Below are 23076 nucleotides of genomic sequence, written 5' to 3' on the forward strand. Positions count from 1 at the left end.
TCTGTGGCTCAGTGGAGAGGAGGGCAAGTCTGGAGCTCAGAGGCTCTCTGGCCACACGCAGAACTCCTACAAGGCCAGTGATGCCTGGATTTGCCCCGTTGCTCTGTAGATGTTGAGATCATTGCTGCCAGTGGCCATCCAGGCTCAGCCAAGCTCTTGCAACATTCCCCAGGGCTCTGGTGGTTGGTTCCTTGTGTTCAAGTCCTGCATGGGCAGAGCTCCGAGCAGGCAGCACGTTTTGGCAGGTCCTTAGTGGTGTCATTGGTAAAGAGTTTCCTGTGGCTGCGCTTGTTAGGGCTGAGGAAATACAGTTTTTACAGTCCTTTTGTTCCTCCCAGATGCTAATAAACTGTTTCAAATTTGCTTAAAATGCTGTTTCTCAAAAGAAAGGCAGATGTTTTGGGTATTCTGGTCCCGTGTTAGTTTGAGGTCACTGAGGTTCGGTCTGGGGAGAGGGCCGGTTCCTGCATGTTAGAGTAGCTGGAGAGAATGTGGTTGGCGTTTATTTCTCCAGGGTCCTCACCTCCTGAGCTTCCTGGGGCAGGGGCTAGAAGGCACCTGTATCCCACACTGTGTGATGAGCACATGGGCCCATCTGTGTCTGCTGAGGTGCAGAGTGAAGTCCATGGGCTGAGATTCCTTTCCTCTTGATTCATTGTATGACCTTGAGCTAGTCACTTCCCTGGGCTGGGTTTGTGCAACCTTGTGGATTATTGCAAGATAATAGTGGGATTACACGTGCTTCTTTTCTGGTAGAGACCAGTGATTCACAGTCTTGGCTGCCCAGTGCAGTCACCTGGGAGAGCCTTTAGAAATCACTAATCCCAGGCCCCAACTGGGACCACTTAAACTGGAATTTTGGGTGGAGCTCAGGCATTGGTGCTTTGTGAAAGCTCCTCAGGCGATCCCAATGTGCAGCCTATTGTGAACTACTGGACTAGACCAGGGGTGGGCACACCAGAGCCTTTGGGCCAAATCCAGCTGCTGCCTATTTTTGTAAATTTTTATTGGCACACAGCCATGCCCATTCATTGAGCAGTATGTGTGTGGCTGCTTTCTCATTGTCCTACAGTGGCAGTTGAGTGGTTGCCACAGAGACTGTATGGCCTACAAACAAAATACTCACTATTTGGCTCTTTACAGAATAAATTTGCTGACCTCCCTCATTAGACTCTCTCCTCCTTTAGCCCAGACATCGAGCTCCATCTGTCCTTCTGCCCTCAGGACCCGGCCCATCATGGGCACTGCTGAATTCCAGAACTCAAGAGTTTGGGGTTTGATTCTGTGCTTCTCCCACAGCACCCAACCTATCAGATGCTGTTAAGGAAAGAGGGCCCATCTTAGCTTAGGCTGAGATACACACACACACACACACACACACACACACACACACACACACACACACACACCCACACACACACACCTTCCCCCAGTGGCCTAGATACCACCCCGGCACCATCTGGAGATGCTGAGCTCACACCTACCTTCTTCTGTCTCATCTTCACCCTCTCTGAGGGCAGGCATGGCTAGCCCCCTACCCTCACATGCTTTTGAGCTAGGGGTGCTACAGAGCAGCACCCTTTGGGCCCCAAAGCCGGGAAGGCTTAGAGCTTCTTGTGGGAGAGAGAGAGGGATGTACCTTTATAAGGCTGGACCAACTCCCTCTACACTGGATCCCTGCCCTCAGGCCCCTGCTCTGGGTACCATAAAGATCCCAGGAGGAGCATCGGGTTTCTAATGGCAGAGAGCCTTAGTCTGGGTCCTTCCGCTGGCCGAGTGTTCACCCAGGTTCTGCACAAACCTCCCCGTGGCTGGGAGCTCACTGCCTCCCAAACCACCCTGCTCTATTTTGAACAGCTCTGTCTGATCAAACATTCTTTCCGAAGTTCAGTTGCAATCTTTTCATAACCTCACCCGTTAGTCCTCCTTCTGTCTCTCTTACCCAGCGTGTCTGCATCCTGTTCCAGGGATTAACCACCTATCCTGCACCACACACACCCCCTGAATCTTCTCTAGAACATACAAACTCCTTGATCTCTTTAATTAAGCTCTGAGACATGGAGTCCAGGCTCCTTGTCATCCTGGTGGCAGCTCTTAATTAAAGTGCAGGGCCCAGAGCGGAACGTGGGTCCCCACTGACCCTCAGATTTGTACAGATTGGAACGAGACAGGCTCCTTCCTGGCGGGGGAGGTCCTAAGGTCATACCATTGTCAACACAGCCAGCGGGCAGATTGGCTTTTGGGAAGCTACCTTAGACCACGGGAGCATAGCTCCACTTTAATGAAGGTCCCAGGCAGCTGAGACATGTGACTTCCTGCGTACCTGTGGCAAGTTATGGCATCATTTCTCCCATCTGCCCACCTGCAGCTGGCTCTGCGGAGGATCATTGGTCTTGCCAAATGTCTGTGTCCCTTCCTGGCTTGTCCCCAGGGGGAGAGGCCCATATCTAGTCCCCTCACCTGGCAGAGGAGAAGTACGGTTGTAGGAGAGCTTCATGGGCCCTGGGTGTATGACATCACTGGACCAGGAACGAGGTTAATGTTTTTAATGATGAAGGGTGAGCCCTATTATTATCCCAGCTCATTAATCAATGGCGGAACCAGTTTTACCTGTTATGTGCCCTTGGTGTGGGGAGTTCATGAATGGGAATCTAATTTTCCCTTTAAAACCCAAGCCACCTCTCCCCTTCTTAAATCCAGGAGGCAGTCCTGGGGAGGGTGTCAGTATATTACAGCAGAGATTTCTAAGGTGGAAAAGGCTGTGGGCAGCCTTTGAGTAAGCCTCCCTGCCTTCCTCCCCAAGCAGACTCCAAGGGCTTGGGCCGCAGAGAAGGTGCTGGGGCCGCAGAGAAGGTACTGGGGCTGTACAGCCTGCCCAAGCCGGTCTGTAGGCCCAGGACGCCACTTAGGGGGCCCAGGATGGGTGGGGGAGTTTAGGACCCTCTGTCTAGACCTGTTGCCCACAGATCACAGCAGGGGCATGACAGAAATGCAGGGAGAGGGGAAGGGCAGCCGGACCGCTGAGGTGGACCCATTCCAGGCCTTCCCTAAATGGCGGTCAGCTGGCGCAGTGCTTTAAAGGTCTCCGGAGTGCATTCGGCTGGGGTCTGTGGGTTGAAAGGACCTCCCTTGCCCCAGGCAGGTGGCCCAAATCACCTGTTACCCCCAAGAAATGAGCATGATGGGATACCCATAGAGGTGAGGAGGTGCCCACTTTTATCTCAGGAAAACACTGGTTTGAGTTATTCCTGGGCCCCCTCTCAGGCATCACCACCACCTCTGGGCTGGACGGTCCATAGGGTGGAGGCTGGCCCTCTGACCCCAGGGCCGCCTCTTTCGCAGACAGAACATCTCCAGTTCTCTGGTCCACACTGTGTGTTTGTTTTTTTAACGCAGCTGGGCTTACCCTAACAAGGTGAAAAATGAACCAATACTTCCATAGGATTCCCTCCCACTTTACAATGAGAAAAATGAGACTGACTTTACAGTCAACTTTGAAAATAATAATAACTAAGTGCATGCTGGCAGTGTCCAAGCATTAACTCTTGTTAATGAAGCAAGGGTCAAGGTTCAGGTTCATCTTTCAGCTCTCATTCTCCTGCTGTGCTGAGTGATGTTTCCATGTGCGAAGGTTCAGGGATGTAGGGAGGGGGCCCCCCTGCCCGGGCCTCTGCACTGCCTCCTGGCTGCTGTGAACCTTGCCTTTAATGTAAGGACACAGCCTGCGTGCTGTCTGTGGTGGTGCGCTGTGGGGAGTAGGAGGAGGTGGGGTCTGCCAGGCAGGAAGGATGAGGCAGGAGGGGATGAAGGGAGGTAACTGCTGAAAGCTGAGCGCAGGGCAAAGGCTGTGGGCGGAAGTGGCTGCTTCCCCAGGTGTGGCCTGGGCAGGTTGCAGGTGTGTTCCAGTCAGAGGGCGGCTGTCACGGGAAAAGGAAGGGAGACTTCCAACACCCAGCTGACTTAGGGAGTGTCAGGGATGGCCCTTGCCTGGGGTTGGCACATCTGAGCCAAATTGGCAGAGCCGTAGCTTCTTCCTTTCAAACCTCCCTTTAGACTGAGATTTCCTCCTGCTGTCAGGAAGGGACTCGGGGTATCAAACTCATGCAACAGGCCACGGGTGGCATGGAGCCAAAGTTTTGGAGCCAGGCGGGTCAGGGTCGAAACCTGCACCGCCTGTGTGCTCTGAGGCCTTGGGGAAGCTACTAAACCTCTCTTAGCTTTGATTTTCTCATCTGAAAATGATGTCATTAGGAAGATGAACGAACTAAGATGATCTGTATACAAGCACACAGTCAAGTGCCCAGCACGCTTCCTCCATCCTCTGCATCACCTCTGAACCTCTGGCCAGCTCTAGTCTTCTAGCACGCTTGGGCTCCTGGAGGGTCTGGCCTAAGGATCTCAGATCCTAGTACCAGAAGACCCTCGTCTCCAGGAGTCAGTCCCTGTGAGTCACACATGGCTTCAGGTCTGGGCAGGGAAGTGTGAAGGGAAGAAGTGGCTGGGGGGTTGGTGATGCCTGGTGACAGCCATGTTATCGGCAAGGGGTGGGCCTCCCCGATCGCTTGATTACCACAGCAGCAGTGGGTCAAAGTTTGCTCTTTTGAGAATGGTACCTCTGGCATTTAGTTCAAGATACCTTGGCCTCCCTGTAAAGATAGAACGTTTCCGGTGGCGGGTGATTTATGACCTTCTGTTTGGAAGGGAATTTTACAATGTGCATTAATAAATTAGGGCCAGTTCATGCCTGATTCATGAGGCTACTGTCAGGAGCTATGTTGGTGTTTCATAGAGACAGACACTCAGTAGTGGTGGAGAATGTGCCCTTAGAGTGGGGGGAACCCCAGAGGAGAGAGGGGCAGGAAGAGCCGGCGCCCTTCCACGGTGGATGCACACCGGACCGTTGAAATTCCCATGTGGTCCAGTGCTTCGAAAGCATAGTGATCTCCCGGCGGAATTAGAAGAATGAAAAGCTAGGGAGGTTTTATGAAACTGAATCCATTCACTTTAAAAGGACAGTGCTTTGTTCTGTTTCCTGTTTAACGTTTCACGTTACTGTTCTTTCCTTCAGAAAATGTCGGCGAGGAAAGATGGTAGTTGGGTTTCGTTTAGTGTTGTGGTCCTGTGTCGTTGCCCCTCCTCTTTTGTGGGAGGCCCACTCTACCCTTCCCGTATTTCAGATGGGGAAACTGAGGTCCTGGCAGGGAGTATGGCTTAGCGAACAGTGCCCAGCTGCAGAAGAGAGGGGAATAGCATTTGGGCCTCAAGCTCCATGGAAACTTCTGGATGTGTGCTGTGTCATTCTGCGCTCCTTGCAGTCCTTTTTCTGTGCACATAAACACATTTCTTTCTTTTGTGTATGTGTGTGGTATGTTTTAGAAAAATAGAAGTCTGTAAGTACTGTTTTAAAACCTATCTTTTGTTCAGGCACCGAGGTGCAGAGAATAATTTTATTTTTTAAATCAGCAAAGATTCTGTAACCTCCTTCATTGGCTTCCTAGTGGAGCCAATGTGTCCTAGTGTGCCCCTAGTGTCCTTGGGTAATTCCCATGACTGCGACGCAGGGCAGCGGGTGAAGGGACCTTACCTGCGCCCTCACTCTTCTGCTTGGCACCCGACAGCTGGGTGACCGCTGTGCTTCCCCAGGGGACTGGAAGCCCACGAGGGCAGAGGAGCAGGCCTGCCTTTGTTTGCGGCTGCATCGTGGCTCAGGGCTCACTGCCTGACACTCTGTAAGGGTGGGGTTTATACGATTAACAAGCCACCATTACAGACAGGTGTGACATTGCAAAGCTCTGTCTCCAATCACTTTCCTATATATCAGAAGGTGCCCAGTACCTAGGAGAAAAAGTGCTTTGGGGCTCAGGGACAGTTTCTTCGCCTGGAGGACTACACACGAGAGAGAGCTCCTCCAGCTTGGTCTCTGGAGGGTTTGAGGAGATGGCACTCTTTTAGAAAGTGAGTAGCCATTCAGCAAGCCCCCCTCTGTTAAGCTGAACATCACTGGGAACCCTCAGACACCGTGGTGGTAAGTATGGCCGAGGCTGACTGTCCTCGGTGCAAAGGCAGCTTCTGTGTAGGAAATGCACACAAACCATCCTGGTGGGGGCCCCATTCGGAGAGAAATGACCCTTCACTTAGTCCGGGTCCTGTGCCACTGTCACTGATGAAACAAGGGCACCGGCCCAGGTCACATGGGCCGCACCAGGCCCGAGCGCCTTCCCTAGCTAGTCCCAGCTCTGAGCATGCAGCAAATGGCTGGAGCAGCCCCCTTTCTCCGTCACGCCTGCTCATTCCTGGGCCCCTTGTGGGGCACAGATGCCCCGTTATTAAAGGCACCACAGCTCTCAGGGAAGGCCCTGGGCTTCTAGGCTCTGCCGTTTTCTTTCACATACCTTTCCTGTGAGTACACTACCGAAGCTGCCCTTAATGCTCAGAGCCTCCTGGTACCGTGAGAAAGCCCTACGGCCCTTCCCCGTCCCTTCCGGGGAGGAGCAGCGGCAGGGCCGGAAAGAAGGCTTGCATACAGCTGTCTAAACCCATTTTGGAAGCAAGCCGGCTATAAATATATAGCTCACCAAATGACTTAGGTTCTCCTGTGGTTGGGATTTCATGGGAGTCTGGTTTTGTCCCCCTGCTAATTCTATCCAGGCGCCCTCTCCAGTCCTCAGTTTCCTCCTCCATAAGACAGGAGGTACTCCGGGCTGGGTCACGCATTGAGATAATTATGCCTGATATTTCTTGAGTGTTTGCTGGGTGCCTGGGCCCGTTCTAGGCACATCATGTATATTGGCTCACATAGTCCTCATTCCATTGTCATTTTGTAGACAAGGAGGTCGGGGCACAGATTGGCAAATGACTTCCAGAGCCATCCTGTGTCCCTGCTCCTGATGATGCTTCTCCAACCCTTCTAGCCCTGAGTGCCCTGCCAGGGATAGAAGGAAATCCTGACCACACCCTTCTTGACCCTGGGGCTGGTATGAGAGTGTTTGCTACGAGGAGGACTTGTCCCCCCTTGAGCAGGGAGCTTGGGAAGAAAGAACTGCGGAAAGGTGAGTGAGGTTGATGGAGTTTGCAGGAGGGTTGGGCAGTGCTGAGCCAGAACTCAGGGAGGACAGACAGAGGCTCAGGAGGTGACTCAAGTGGACCAAGCCTGGGCTGGGGCTGCCTCCCACAGGGAGCTGTCTGCAGGGATGGGTGGTGGTCCTTGCACGAGGTGCTAGGGAGCGTCTCCCAGGGCGGTGACTGTGGTGGATACACCCTGAAGATTTTTGGAGTGACTTGAAGAGGAAAACTAGATAGCCATGGAGGTATTGCAGACACAGGGTGGACCTGGGGGTTAGGGAACATTGGTTACCTGTTCCTCACCCTCCCCTCGGGCCTCCTGCTCCTCAGTGGATTCACACTTTTCAGACTGCGGATAGTGGTGCACGTTGAGAGTTCCTTGGCACAAACTGCCCACATGGAAGTTTGAACTGTACCAGTTCCGACCATCTCCCGGGGCCCTTTCAGCTCTGGCCTCACATATGATCACTCTGCAGACCCTAGGGTGCTTCTGTCCTCAGGGGGGATGCACCGAACCCTCTGTCTGCGGGCCCTAGCTGAACGCAGGTGAGAAATCCTAGGATTGAGCTATTTGGGGTTCAAAATAGAACCTCTCATTGCTTGAGAGATGCTGAAAAGCTAGTCCCTACTACCTAATAGTGAGGTTTCACAGTAAACACAGGGCCAGGCTCCACCCCAGCGGCCTCCCACCCACGACCCATAGTAGTCTCTGTAGCTAAACTGAAGGAGAGTGGGGGGTGAGTGAGTGAAGCGGGGATTGGGTGGGGGGGGCGGGGGGAGCAGGGAGGAGGGCCTGAGGAGAGCTGACAGAGGCTGTAATTTGGAATGCATTTTTCCTAACAAGTTGCAGCCTGCAGGTGTCGAGGCAGGCAGCTGTGGCCATGCGGTGGGGGGGCTGGGGGGGAGGACTGGAAAGACCAGTGGAGACCACTTGAAACACCCCTCATCTCCTGACACGTAGGGTGGGTCCCTGGCTGGTGTGCGAAGGAGTATTTACAACAGAGTGCCCGAGGTCTGCACAAAGAAGGGGCTGGCGGCGGCCGGAGGAGGGCCGCTTTAATAGGAACGACTGTCCCCAGTGACAGAATTATGATGTCGTGAGCTCCCCGCCACAGGGGGTTTGAGGGCAGAGCACTTGACCTCCCTGAATGAAAGAGGGACTCAGAACTTTGAGGTGACTGCGCGTGGGCGAGCCAGACCTCCAGACCTCAGATTGCCGACCAGTCCTCGGTTGCCGTGGGAAAGTGCCCTCCCCACCATGTGATTTCCAGGAATTGCCGCTGAATGTGTGAATGTGGCTAATTAATCTTCCCCAGATTAACTTCCTTACCATGTCAGAAATGATTTATTGGCACGCCTGTCAGGGGGGTGGAGGGGGGTGGTCTAAGATGGTCAAAGCCCGGGACAGAGACAGGCGAGGCTGGGGGCGGGGGGGTGGTGCTTGAATGTTGGCATGAGGTGTCCCCAAACACAGTTACAGCTGGTTCTGTGGACCCCTTGGAGCCCTGGACACAGGCCCTAGACCAGGAGCACCCAGCTGCTGCCCAGCACACAGGCGGGGTGGCTCTGAGGATCCCGAGAGGTTCTCTACTTCTTAGCCAGTTGTCCTGACTAGGATGCACCCAAAACATAAAAGGGGGGAACGATCGCTCATAAACACCCTTATTTCTGTGGTGGATGGATTCAACTGCTTTGTCCTGCCTGACTGCGGCCAGTTCTCTCTGTGTGACCGCCGGGGCCCGACCGCTGCTTCTTCTCAGTCCTCTGTTCTGTCTTCCCCAGTAGGTTTTCAGTGGGCAGAGAGAGACCCCAGTACTTAGCTCGACCCCTAGCACCCAGCAGGTGCCACCAGAGCCGTTTCTTTATGAACTACTCCTCGTTATTTGCTCCTCACACCGGTTCGTGGGAAGCTGAGATGGCAAACGGTTGTGCCTGTTTGCACGGATGAATTGCTGAGGCTCAAAGAGATGGAGCAGGTTGCCTGGAGTGACCCAGCGAGGCTGCAGTAGCACCAGCTCCACTCCAGAGCTCAGCTTGTCTGGGTTCTCCCTGCTCGGAGGGGTCCCATCTGCAGTGCCACCTGCCTTTCTGTGTATTTGCCACCAGCCAGCCTTGGGGCCTCAGAAACATTGCCTGTCTCGACCACGCTGGGGTTTCTGCAAACCCCCACCCGGCACTCCTTGAAACCGGGGTGCTGCTCTAGGGCCACTGAAACTGCTGAGAAACCACGGAGCACAGGCGGCTGGTAGGAGTAGGCTGACCTGCACCCAAAGCTGGTGCCTACCTTAGAGCCTTTGCTGGACACCTGAACAGCAGGAGCTCCAGTTCCCAGGGAGCGTGTCCCTTTATTGGCTGTCAGATGTCCTCCCTGACTTCTGAGCTTGTGTCTGTAGAGTTGCCGGACAGCCCCCCGGTCATCTGGAACCCTTCAAGACCCCCAATCCCTGTTTTCATTAATGCCATATCTTGGTTGGCACGGCAACAGAGTCTCCGTTGAAGGGCCATCAGGCCTGCCAGGGCCTGTGTCATGGTGGGTCCCAAAGGAGAACCAGGACTCCAGCCTGCCCAGCCCCCAGATGGGGGACAGAGGCATGGAGCCTTCTGGCTGCTGCCGCCACCTCCTGCCCTGCACCCCGTTTGCTTCAAGGAGCCCTCCTGATCCCCAGAGGGAGGGAGGGAGAGGGCCAGGTTGGCTCTGCTCGGGAGGGCTGTAGCTGCTGGGTTTCAAGCTGGCAAGCCAAGACACAGCAAACTGACTGTCCTTCCCACAGTCGTAGTCCCGCCACCCCAGCCTAATGACAGGCCGGTCACACGTCTTCCTGTGTTTTCAGCCAGGTGAATAATGTGTGTTGAATTACAACAGAGTCAGCACCCCCGCCTCACGAAGGCAAAGAGTGCATCTAGTCTTAACTGAGTGTTTAAGGTGGCTCAAATGTAAGGGGGCTTGGCCTCAACCTGGGGCTCCTGACCTCTCTGAAATGTGCCCAGCACTTTGCAGGTATATGCAAAGGTGATGGAGGGAAACACACCTTCATCCATCATTAGATTCACAGAGATCTGTGCCCCCTCCCTTCCCAAACTGTTCAGAAAAGTAATGCACAGTCTTAATGGCATTGTTCCTATGCAGTTTGCTTTGGAGTAGAGCAGACAGAAGTCATGGGCCTGGAAAGGACCCAGGACCTCCTGGGGTGCCACCTCCTCACTTTCCAGAGAGGAGAACAGCACAGAGTGGGGGTGACTTGGCTTGCCTCATCCAGCAGAGGCCAAGCTGGGGCAGCCCCAAGCTGCCAGTTCCCACAGGCAGCAGAGAGCACGTGGAGGTGACCATGTGGTTCGAAGGAGGTGCCCTTGGGAGAGTGGGGACAGCACAGGTCACCCACTCCTGGAAGGTGGTGGCTGCTCCACCTCTCTGGTCTCCCCCCAACCCCTTTATCAGGTTTGAGTGATTTTAGCAGGGATGCCCCTTGCATTTCAGCAGTGCCTCCCCTACATTCCCACCAGCCCTTCCTGGAGTGGGGGAGCTTCCCGAAGGGTTTGCTGAGAGCCACATGGAGCTGGCCAGAAAGGGTCTACCAGGGCTGTCCAACCTGCGGCCTAGAATGGCTGTGAATGCGGCCCAACACAAAATCATAAATTTACTTAAAACATCATGAGACTTTTTTGTGATCACATGTCACAATGTATTTAATGTGTGGACCAAGACAACTCTTCTTCCATTGTGACCCAGAGACACCAAAAGGTTGGACACCCCTGGATGCCTTAGAACACGGAGCCTAGTGTGTCCTCTGGGCCATGCTCCCCTTGCTGGGCAGGGCAGGGCCTGCCTGCCTGCCTGGGCCCCCCACCCCCCACAGCCCTGTTGCTCAACCTGGGGCCAGCCCTCAGGATTGCACAGAGGATGCCATTACCTCCACGTCTTAGATTCTGGAGATGGACCAAGGCGTGTTGGGTCATCTCTTACTCCCAGTTGACTCCCAGGGAAAAAAGCCAGAGAGAGCCGCATTCCATACCCACTCCTTGTTTCACTTTAATGGACGGGGCTGAGAAATATCTGCGAAAAGTGAAAATCCAGAGTAATGTCTGGAGGCTTTGCTTTCAGTTGGCAGGGGAAGGGCTCTGTCTTAAATTTCCCAAACTTTCCCGATAAGAATCACCTGGGTTGCTTATTAAACACACACCTTATTGGAGCTAGGTATCTGTGTTTTTACCAAGCATCCACGCCATTCCTATCTTCAGTGAAGTTTGGGAAACAGTTTATCTACTGTACCAAAAATAGCCTGTGAAGAGGGGTGCTTTTTAAAAGTTCAGTTCCACGTGTAACACATGAATAACTTTTCCTTGTTTGAAAATGTGTTAACGTTACAGACAAGTCTCCTTTGACTTCCTGTGACCAGCCCCGCCCAGCCCCGCCCCCTCCACCCAGAGGTGGTGTCAGTGTGACGTGCTGTCTCCCCAGACCTTTTCTTTACATTTGAGATACAGGTTTCTGTTTATTTTTCCTAAACAGATGTCAGGTTGTATCTATCATTCTACAACCTGCTTTCCTTTTATTCCAAGCTGTGCCATGGAGAACTACGTTTGTGCATAATGAGTGACTGGGTTTTGTTGTTGTTGCTGTTGTTGTTTACTTGCTGCATAATATTCCACAGCATGGAATTAGCATGATTGAGCAATGCCCCTGCGGGTGGATGTATTAGGTGTTTGCAGTTTCTCATCAGTATCTGCTCCGGTGAGCATCTTCGCCCGTGCCTCCTTACGCACGTTTGGGAATAAGTACTGAGAAGCAAAGTTGCTGGGTTAATCCATGTACATTCCTGGATTTTAATAGGTTCTGCCAAAAGTTATCCTTCAAAGTGGCTCTACCAATTTCCCTTTCCTCCAAGAGCACGGGGAGAGAACCCAGCTCTCCCCCCAGGGGCAGCTGCCTCACAGAAGCCTATGGATGTGTGGCCAAGTGACAACACCCACCTTCCCCTAACATTTCCCTTTGGGGCTGAACAGGAAGGCTACCTCCTATCACAAAGCTGTGATAAAAACACCCTGGCCCCAGACTGATGGAAGGCAGTGAGCAGTGTGTGCAGAACAGAAAGGAGGCTGTGGAGCTGAGTCCCAGAGCCCTGTCAGGGAGATGGCACAGGCAGGGTCGAACCCTCAAACCCTCTGGGCTGCCGTAGCCACATGTAAACAAGGGGATGGTGGAGCAGGTCTCTCAAGGACCCCCTGTTTCGCTGCTTTGTGAGCCTGTGAAAGTCCTTTGAGGGTACTGGGTTGATCTGGGGTCTCTAGTTTCGTTTGAAAGCAAGAAAATGCTTGCCTGGGGGTTCAGCCATAACCTCTGCCTTTCTGCTGCTGCCCAGCTCCATATTGAAGTGGTGAAACCAGTAGCCTGGGCTTCCCTCTCGCCTCCGCACCTGCCCCATGGGACCACAGGGGATGCCATATCAGCCTTTCCAATCCAAGATCAAAGTCAAGGAAAGCCTCTCACACGCCCAGGTGGCCTGCTCTTCAGAGAAGTCTCCACTTGGCTCCCTTCTAGTTGAATTGTTCAGTTAGATTTGAGGGACTTGTCTGCTAACTGGGGCAACAGCAGCCCCAACAGGAATCCAAGCCCACATGTGGGGAAACGTATTCTCTTTCTCTTTTAAGTGAGAAAATCAGCAGCCTTCACTCAAGCCCCTTGCGGGGCCGTCCTGACTTAGCGTGAGCCATGGGCAGCTTGGACGGTGATACACTGCCTGGGGCCTGGGGCTGGGGCCTGTGGCACAGCACACGCCCCTCTGGCTAACTGCCCACTCAACTCTCTCCTAACACCTGGTTAAATTTTTACTTCCCAAAACCAGGACATGATTTTGCAAAAGGTCAGACAGCTCGGTGAGTGTTTGCAGAGTTTCAGGTTGCTCAAACCTCCAATTCCCTCCCCACCACCCACCTCACTTTGAAGTTTGAAAGCAAATTGATTAAATATACATTTTAGGAACCTTCTGATTTGCTTCTTAGACTAACAGAATCCTAAACTTTTTTTTTTTAAACGGAAGGATTTTCAACTGTCAGCAGGTATAACTGGAACCATATGTCAGCGGAGACCAGGGGCTTTTCCTGGTCTTAGGGTTTGTAAATTCTTATTGAAACGGAAGTAAGCAGACAGGCAGCTGGAGGCCCGTGACAGCCCAAGCTCAGATCTCATTTTAATTAGAAAGTACAGATAGTGCCTGCTGAACCCAAGGCCTCCCAGAGCTTCTGTCCCAGGGCGAACAAAGATTTGGTTTATATCCTGCAAGGCTCCGTGTTTGCAAATCACAGAGCACTTCCGTGTAGCCAAGCTCCCTCCCCTGTCTTCTTTCTCCCCTGCCAGTCCCCCCAAATGGTTTTGTTTCCTTGGGGGAATTTTTGCTCCCTTCCTCGCTGCAGAATAGATGGAGGATGTTCACATTGGAAAAAGACAGCAAGGAAGTCTGGCTCAGGAGACGCAGGATTAGATGTCAGCCACCGCAGGTCCGTCATTTTCTGCATGTGGACCTCTGGTCTCTTGAACTCTAAGACACCAAACCCTGTGCCAGATCAGCATCTGAGCTCTTCTGTTTGACAGTGGTTCACGTATATACGTTTCTGCCTGCTGTGTTCTGCATATGGTAGAATAGAAATATCAAGTGAGAGACATGGCCTGGCCCAGCTCCCCCCGCCGTGGTCTTTCCCTTGCCTGGTGTCATATGAGCTCAGTGAGTCTCAAGAAAGGCCCAGGTTACAATGTCAGCATCTGGAAGGGCCCCCGCTGGGACTCAGAGCCTGACCCACGCTGGAGTGGTGGTGGGCAGGCCTTGGGGGCGGGCAGCGGGGCGCACGTGCTCACGTCAGGGGCACTTCAGCCTTGGGTCTTTCACCGATAAGCTCGCCATGTGCTATGCCTCCCACTGGCCCCGCTCCACACACCCGTGACAGGGCTGCTGCTCGCTGTCCCTTCCTGGGCATCACATTCCCGGCAGCTGGAGGTCACTAGTTCACCCTGCCATGGCTGCTGCCACAAGCTGCCATTCACCGGACAGACAAAGGGGGATTTTCCCTTCCCCCGGGTTTACAGGCCCCTTGAATGCCTTACATTCCAGGAGCTGGGGGACAGAGGAGGCTCCTGTGGTTTCTAATTAAGCCCACAATTTAAATAACAATTCATGCAACCCCAAGGGTTGAGAGAAGCACTAACCTACCACCTTCCAAGAGGGGCAGCTGGGTGGCCCTGGCTGGGAGGCTGAGGACTTGCCCTTTGCCAGATGTGTGACCATAGGGACAGGTAATGACAGAAATCACTGTGAGTTTGTAGTGCAGCTAAACGAGTTTGGTGGGCCCCTATCCTTTCCCCTCTGGTAAGTGTGCCCCTCACGAAGGTTGGGAAGTAAGAAAGGGGAGAGAAAGGTGTCATATTTACACTTATCCTCCAACTGAGAATTTTTACCCTTCTCCAGGGAAAATGTGAAACTCGTCTCTGAAGTGTTCAAAGCCCAGATTCTCGCATTTTCATGGGACTCCCCCCTCCGCCCCCTCACTGTCTACCCCCAGGTGACTCTCCGGCCATCTGATGTGAAACTTGCTCTCTTCTGGAATATAGACAGTGCAGAGGCCAGGAAGGGCCCTGGAGCAGAGCGTCTGTCCAAGGGTCTTGGTCGAGCCCCTTCCTCCTCTGGACCCAGCTTCCCCATCTGTTACAGAAGGGTCTTCTGATTTGTTGCTTCCTACGTCCTTTCTGGCCCTGGTACTCATCCGGCCTTCCCCGAGCTGCTTTTGTGTTTTCATCAGGCCTCTCTGGGGCCACAGTCTTCTTCGCAGGGAGTTGATCTCACCAAATTGTTTTCTGATTACCCAAGGCGTGGTCGTGTTCCAGATTTGAGGAAAATGGAACGCTCAACGTAATTATCTCTAGACGAGCTCCCCTTGCCTCAGCCAGCACCAGGAGCTTGTCAGCATTTCCAGCTCTCTGCCATCTCCTTTCCAACTTTCCTCCATTTCCATTCCATTAAATTGAGCAATTTGCGTTCCCAAAGACAGCCTCCAGGTTCTTGCCTCTGTGCCTCTCTACCCAGATGCCCTTCTGTTCTCACCGCACTGTGCCCAGAGCGGGCCATGCTGCACGTAAGGGTTCAGAGGTCCCCCTCTTGTGATGGAGCACTGCCAATGGTGGGGGGCGGTGGGGAGTCCCTTTGTTATCCCTGCAAGAACTGGAGCTGCCTGAGGGCGGGCACCAGTCTGGCTCCAGCCTCCCCCTCCACCTCCTTGCTGGTGTGGCGCAGGCTCGGTGTTTGTGTGTTGGAGCAAAGCCTGGCTGCTCAGCCGAGAGCCAAAGGTGGACTCACCCTTCCATCTTCCTCCCTGCAGGTGATTATTGCTGACGACTACTCAGATCCCTTTGATGCCAAGAATGATCTCAAGAGCAAAGCGGGAAAGGGGGAGAGCGCTGGCTACATGGAGCCCTACGAGGCCCAGAGGATCATGACAGGTAAGCCAAGAAGTCGGCACAGGGACTCGCAACTCAGCAGGGTGGTGGGGAGCCCACTCCCAGACACACAAGGGTGGTCGCCGGCCAGTCTCGGCACGGGGAGGTTTGTGCTTTCAAGGAGGCCGCGCTGTGTTGAATGTTTCCCATGGTTTACCCTTTCACGGTTCACCTGCACCAGGAGGAACCTGGCAGGGTGCAGTGGAAGTCCAGACACCAGGGCACCGAGGACAATTAACGAAGACAGGGACAGAGAAGTAACTGGGGGAAGAGAGGGAAAATTCTGTTGGGAATTTCTGACTGAAGAAAGATATAGCATTTGATACCGAAAACTTAACTGAGAGCTTCCAGGCAGGCGGGGTCACCGTCTTTCATTCCCTAGTAGACGGCGGTGAACTAGGTCACTGTGGGCAAGATCATCTCAGTCCAGATATGAGGAAATCTTTGTTTGGGGGCGAAAGTAGCCTGAAGAGCCCTTGTTGTCTACCTGTGGCTATTTTTATATTGGCCTTTAATGGCAAAACCTTGTCAAAGCAGTTGTGTTGTCCCAAAAGAATGTGGCCAGACATCATAATGCCTGGAGCATCCAGGACAACGCCTAGAGCATCTTTAGAGAATAAATAGATTATCAGCCATCATAGGCAGACTGGGGAGAGATCTCCCTCAGAGGAGAAATCCCCCCCTTACGGCCGGAGACAGAAGAGCACCTGTGGGTCAGAGCCCTCTGTTCCCGCAGCAGGGTGGCCAGGAGCATGTTGGGAGCCAGCCCTGGTTTTGAGGCCGCGTGCATTGGTGTCCTCTATGTCTAGGATTCAAGATAGAGACGCCTCCTTCTGTGGCCCTCTGTTGTTTGTTTCTTTGAGCACTTTCTCTTTCTTCCTTCTGCATCAGAAGAAGGAATGAACAGGAAGAGACATTTACTGAGCACAGAGTGTACGCTGGGCCCAGGCAGGATAGAAGCTCCCGGGGCTGTGGAGACCACCTAGGACGTTGTGGAAGGACCTGGGCGCAAGTCCAGACCCTGCTTCCAGGACTCTGCCTGCTGCTCCTCCTGTGTATGGAACGGGGTTCTCTGGCGACCACGTGGTCTCCAAATGCCTGGCCGCCCTGGGAAGGGCCCAGGAGCCACAGTCCTGGAGGGCCGCCCCTCACACTCACTCCCATCGTCCTAGTCTCTCCTGGCGGAGTGGCCTTTGGGGCCCGCAAGAGGCAGAGGGCCAAGTGTGCACTGGGGCCAGGGGCCTGAGGGACGGGCAGCGCCCCCTTCTCCAGTGACTTGGAACCAGGTGTGCTGGTGGAGTCTTCACCTCGGTTCTGCAGTGATACCCGCTCCTGCCGTCACAGCCCATCACCTCCCACGTTCTGTCACCTCCACCGGGCTCAGTGAAACACCAGCTCCGTGGCACCACCACTGGGGGCTGTGCCAGCCTCAGGCCCGGCTGTGGGGAGCTTGAGCCCTGCACCTCCTGCCAGTCTTGCATTCAGCAGGCATCAGCCCGGGCTTAAGGGGGTGGTGGTTATAGGAGTGACTTGAGAAACTGGCACATTCATATGTCAGGGCAGCAAAGGATCCTCAAGGGGATCCAAACCCAGCAGCCTCATTTAACAGACAGGGAAACTGAGGCTAAGGAAGGAAGGGCTCTTGCCTAAGGACACGTAATTATAAGTTGGAGGCAGACTGCCCAGCGTGAGACTGGTGCTCGGCAGGGCGGCCTTCGGGTGGAGGGCTGGAGGAAGCGCAGTGTTTGTGTTCGGCTGTGGGGTATCCGGAACACAAGGAAATGGCAGGAGCCATCTGAGGTGGCCCCTGGGCTCTGTCCTGGGCCCTTTGGCACACATGCTTCACCGTGTCCCTGCAAAGAAGGTGTTGTCTTGTTTTACAGCAGAGGAAAACTGAGGACAAGTCTCTTCCCTGGGGTCACACCTATAGAAGTGAGGGGCTCAGACCTACATCTACAGAATGTGGGAGCAGGGAGCTAAAGTCAGGAGGGGACATTTGCTGGGAGCCTGTGTGGGGGGCCCGCCGCTGCCTGGCGACTTTGGAATGGAGCTGCGTTCCTTCTGGGCACTGCCGTGGGCCTCAGTGTTGAGTGGCCACTTAGCTGGGTCGAATTGTCCTGTGAGACTTTGGCTTTTTAATGAGGCATACCCACAGGGGCCAGGCCCAAGACCGGGCAGTTTGAGTTCACCAGGAACCTGTTAAGATCTCTCTGCATTCTCCCTCCAAAGAAGTATTCTTGTACTTGCTTCTCTAGGCTTTCTTCCCAGCTTGGAGCCTGTGCCCAAATTTACCCACTTTTCTTTTTTTTTTTCTTTTTCTTTTTTTTTTTTAAGGAACTAGGTGATTAAACAGGACGTTTTTTGGTTATAACAACCTTGTTCCATTTGACTTGGAATTCTTTGTGTGTAACGTCACCGGTGTGACTGATGGCAGGGATGGGGGCTGGGACCATAAATACTCCAGGAAGCAGTTCACTGAGCTGGCAAGGGAGGAGGAGGGGGTGGGGGACATAGGTGGGTGCTGGTGAGGGCAGTGGAATAGAGGACGGCACAGGAAAAGTTACATCCATCCTTCCAGGGTGATGTTTTTGGGGTGCTCTGACATTAATGTGTGTATGTGTGTGTGTAACTTCTAGTCACGGGGCAGGCTGCTTTAGTGCCTCAGAGTGCCGCTGCCCAGCAGAGCGTGCCCTCTCCACCTGAGACGGCTTGCCACCTGGATGCCCCCCGGGAAGCAGGAGCCTTAGAGGGGGCGGTCAGTGCAAACTAGCTGTTTGACCTTGGGGAGCGCATTCTGTGGCTCTGTTTTTACCTATTTATGAATGACGGCTCAAGTGGTGATCATATCGACAGCAGTGGCGACAGCTGCTAAGTTCCCTTGTGCTCGTTTACAGCAGCAGACGGGAATTCTCACTGCTTCCTCACCATCCCCCTTCGATGTGTAGGTGCCCATTATACCGATGAAGACGCTGCCTCCCGGAGAGGTTAATTAACCAGCCCAAGGCACCCAGCTTGAAGTCAGCTGTGGGGCTGACGGCTGAGGCCCCTCAGCCCTGTTTTCACCGCTGTGCAGGCTAGTCTCTCCAGGGCCCATTCAGCCCTGGTTCGCCCCAGCTTGATTTTCAGATTCCCCAGCACAGCAGATGTGGCCTGTGAGTAACTGATGAGGTTTTGTTCTCTGCATCCTCGGCTCCATGCAGAAGGTCGTAGGAGCTTTTGGGGGGTGTGCGTTCGTGAACAGAGAACTCTGCCTAGCCCCATGGACTATGGCTGGGTGGGACGGCATGGAGAATCATGCCTGTTTCCCCAGGGCACCTCTCACCTCCTCCCCTTTGTCTGCCTCAGCTTCCCTCTCCACAGATTGCCCTTTGCGTCACCCACAGGATTAGATTCTGGCTCCAAGATTGAGGCTCAGCTCTCCACAGAATCCCACAACCCAGAGGCCCATGGATTGCCTGGTGGGCCTCACTTTCTGCCCCCATCGCTTCTCTCACTCCAACAGCAGCTCTGGAGGTGCCTCCTTAAAACTCAAAGGCTAGTCCTGGCCGGGTAGCTAAGCTGGTTGGAGCATCATCCTGATACACTAAGGTTGCGGGGTCGATCCCTGATCAGGGCACATATAAGACGCAACCAATGAATGCATAAATAAGTGGAAGAACAGATTGATGTCTCTCTCTCTCCCCCTCCCCCTTTCTCTCTCTCTAAAATCAATAAATAAAAAGAGAAAATCCTGAGGGCTCTGTGGAACCCAGGTGGAAAGCTACTGACACAGTCCAAGCTTTTTTTTTTTTAATAAGTAGGGCCACTGAGGCTCAGCAAAGGTATAATCCTCTTGAGATTTTTTTTAACCCACTGAATAAACATGAAGCTGTCTAGTGAGACAGTAAGTTGTCTGTCCTAGAGGTAACCAAGCAGGGACAAGACAGCCAGCATTGGGAGGTGACATAAAGGCAGTTAAGTCTCAAACGGGTGGTTACTCAAGTGACCTCTGAGGTCCGTATCAACCTCGAGCTCCAAGATTCCGTGATTCACTGCGTGCTGCCTCGTCATTAGACACCTGGGACCCGCCCCGTGAAGGGAGCACCTGAGACCAACTTTGAATAGGTGAGGATCTGGTAAGGGCTGGCAGCTCCCTCTCCCGATTCCAGCCTGGCTCGTGCTGTTCAGTCCTAGGCCCCTTTGCATCTTGCTTGGATCATCCCTCTCTGGTCTTGGTTTTTTCCATGCCACCTGGGCCTCAGTTTTCTCACCTGTAAACCAAAGAGGAAGAATCAGAGCATTTCCAGCTTTCCTTCCTGCCCCAGTGTCTATGTATCTCGTGTGCTCCAGGCCAAGCCTCCCACTGAGCCAGTAGAATTGAATCCAGCCGCCTTCCTCCACGGCCCTGCCTCACAGCCCATTCTTTCCCTCTTCACCCCAGTCTCTGTCCCAGGCTTGAGGGCCCCAGGTGCATGGAGGCCTGCCGACGTGTGGGAAGGGTGCTGGGCTCTGAGTCAGGGTGACTTGGGCGGCTGGGCGGGTGAGGATGCTTAGCCTATGGAGAGCCACGGTGCCCTCACTGTAAAACAGGACACACAGTGCTGACATGGCCTCGAGTGGAATGAGCAAGCCTGGCCCGTGAGCGTGAACTGTTACTGAGGAGCAGAGGGTCTATTGGTCCTTTGCTTGGTAATTGGTGCTGTTGAATTCTCTGGCCAGGCCCTGGCCACCTGGAGGTGGGGGCCCAAAACAACAGGGTGGTGGAGCAGGCTGTCCTCAGGCCCTCTGCGGTGTGCTTGGTCAGCCTTGGAGCCCTTGCTGTGCCCTTAGTGATAGAGACCAGGCTGGGTAGCCTGGACAGGTACTGCCACCGTCCCCAGGCATTTCCACAAAGCAGGGAGGCAGTCATGGATCCAGGTGGTCAGTGGCTGGTACACAGAGGTGATGCAGAGGCACCCAGCTTGGACGACCCACGTGGGCGGCGGGTGGAGCGTGGAGGTGGTGGTGATGAGAGCAGGATCTGGTAACCCAGGCAGAGGAAGAGCTTGAGCAAAGGCAAGGAGGTGTGGGATCCTTTTACTGGAGAGGAGAGGCCGGAGATGAGGCTTTTTTTGATAGGGTAATGATAGGAAAAGCATGACGATGATGATGGGGCAAGAGCTTCTGCAGGCTGATTGGGTCAGGAAGCCCTAGTTCACCTAAAAGCACAGAAGTTGTCAGCTGGGATCCCTTCTCCCTAGGCCTTCAGCCCCAGGAATTCTGAAAGGTTCCTAAGGTGGTCGTGGTGAGGGGGATGGTGGTCGTTATTTCTTGCAGAGAGCTTCTCTGTGTGCCAGGATTAGCTCATGTGATTTTCACGGGGAGCCTGTGAGGGGTGGGTACTTACTTCTGTCACCCCCGTTTTACAGATGGGAATACTGAGACTCGGAAAGGCTAAGTGAGCAGCAAAACCAGGAAAAGCCCACCCTCTGGAGCCTGCAGCTGAAACACTCTCACATCTGTCCTTGTCCTCCCAGAGGGTCTGCAGAAATACCTGGGAGTTTTACAGTTACTTAGACCCCCTTTTTATGTGTGGCCTCCCCCCCCAACAACATCCCTTATAAATTGTTCAAAGGGTCATCTCACAGGATGAATCACATACACATTCACTGAAAGCATTTTCCCATAATTTTTAATGTTATAAGCTATTACACATTAAAAAGTCCTCAGCGTGTTTTTATTATTAAATCAAGTTTATAGCGTAATAAGAGGAAATGAAAGGAAAGCCATTTCACCCAGAGCCTGCTCCCCTGACATGGCTGTTTTCCTTGCTCACAACTTGCCTTCTGCTCTTTTTAACCCCATGTGCTGGCAGGCACAGTCCAGGTAAAGCCAGTCACCGACTTTAAAGGCAGAGGGGAGGGGGAAACCTTTCTTTTTGTATCTCTTCTCTGTCATGGCCTCTTTTAGCAGCAGCAGGCTTTCTGAGAGTGGGGGTGTGCATCATGTCCAAGTCTCTATGTTACTATTGTGGCCTATTTCAGGAGGAAGGAGGCAGGAAATGTGACTTCTAGCTCTGGTTCTGCCCTGGTGTGCTGTGTGTCCCGAGGCAGGTTGCTTTCCCTCTCTGGGCCTCAGTTTCCTTCGCTAGAAAGTCAGATTTTGCCTTCTCCCCTGGGCGCCATGATGGTCTTTATAAACCCTCAGGCTCCCTGCTCCTCCAGCTGTCAAAGTCGGACTGCACCTCCTCCTGCTCCACCCCCACCACCTCCACGTGGCATCAGCCCAGGTCTTGCCAGGTTGTGAGGAAGAGCGAGCCCTGGCACCTCTTCCCAGGAGCATGCATGCTGCCCTCTGTTTTTCAGGACAGGTAGCACTAGGAGCTGCAGGTTTGTACCCTGTTGGCAGGCAGGCTCTAGAAGCCCTCCCTGGAGCTGCTGTTGTTGATTTTGGGAATAAAGCCCTTCCCCTCACCCCCAGATACCAACCAGCAAATGCTTCTCAGAGTAAGGGCGGTTGTCCTTGAGTTATGACTGGGTGTCAGAGAGGCCCTCTCTGGCCACCCTAACTGAGATTTCTCTACCTTCCTTGTGTGTTCACTATCATCTCTGCCCCCAGTTCAAGGCTGTGCTGTTCTCCTGTGCTGGGAACTGGGAAAGTAAAGGGCCTCTCTGTCTGGGCCTCGGAGTCCAGGCCCTTCCCAGCTCTGCAGTGGCTGTGGACTCTGCTCCTCGACTGTCCCCTGCACTCGCCTCTTCCTCACCCCTTCACTCCCCTCCCGCCACGCTGCCTCTCTCCCCCTCTGCAGGACCCAAGACCCTTCCTGGTCTGCCCTCCCCGCAAGTCGTCTCAGGCTTCAGCCTGTCTTGGTGGTCACGACTCTGCCCTGGCTGGTGTCAGGGTGGAACTGTCCTTGAGAAGCAGTGTTTTCCACATAGCATCCCCTTTGTGCTCGAGGTCCAGAGGGGCCAAGCACTAACTGGCCAAGGCCACACAGCAGCAAGCTGCCAAGCGGGGCTCCTAACTTCTAATCTAGGGTTCCTGGGCTTTGTTTTGAAAGGTTTTGAAACCTGCCCTTACACATTCCTGGCAGACAGAAGGCTTGGTCATGGACTGTGCAGAGTTCCCTGGCTGGTCTATCATTTACCAGAATGACTTACCTACAGGACAGGAAGAAGATAATCAAGTGTAAATAGATTTTGTATTAGTCACCCGATGACTTTCCTGATCTTGAGAAATAGCAGGCTCACACACCCAGCCTGGTGGTGCTCACTTGTTAAGCTCCTGGCCCAGGAAGGCCTGGTGGGAGGGAAGCCACAGGGAGAGGAGCATGAGGCCTCGGTTTCCATGGTGACCAGTGGGCCCATGCTGGCAGGCACTTCCTATTCTCTCACCCCATGTGCCCCTCTCCCTTTTGACCCTGGTCACTGAGCTTGTCCAGCTTTTCAGGAAAGTTGCAACAGAAATAGGCCACAGAAAGCTGACAGTCATTGACGACGTACCTGCTGTGTGCCAGACTTCCCCACCCCTGCCCCTTGCCTTTCAGAACCCCAGAGAGACGTTAAAAGATCTGGAGG

At 53.6% G+C, this 23076-nt stretch overlaps 1 protein-coding gene across 1 annotated transcript in view; it reads left to right on the forward strand.

Annotated features, from left to right (window-relative positions):
* SHB (SH2 domain containing adaptor protein B) overlaps positions 1-23076 on the forward strand; it is a 124512-nt gene that overhangs the window by 27465 nt on the left and 73971 nt on the right. Inside the window, exon 2 of the mRNA XM_053922505.2 lies at positions 15424-15544. Within this exon, the coding sequence (XP_053778480.1) occupies positions 15424-15544 (121 nt within the window). The remainder of the gene's footprint in view (positions 1-15423; positions 15545-23076) is intronic.

The sequence above is a fragment of the Desmodus rotundus genome, chromosome 1 (assembly GCF_022682495.2).
Source record: "Desmodus rotundus isolate HL8 chromosome 1, HLdesRot8A.1, whole genome shotgun sequence".
Taxonomy (NCBI): domain Eukaryota; kingdom Metazoa; phylum Chordata; class Mammalia; order Chiroptera; family Phyllostomidae; genus Desmodus; species Desmodus rotundus.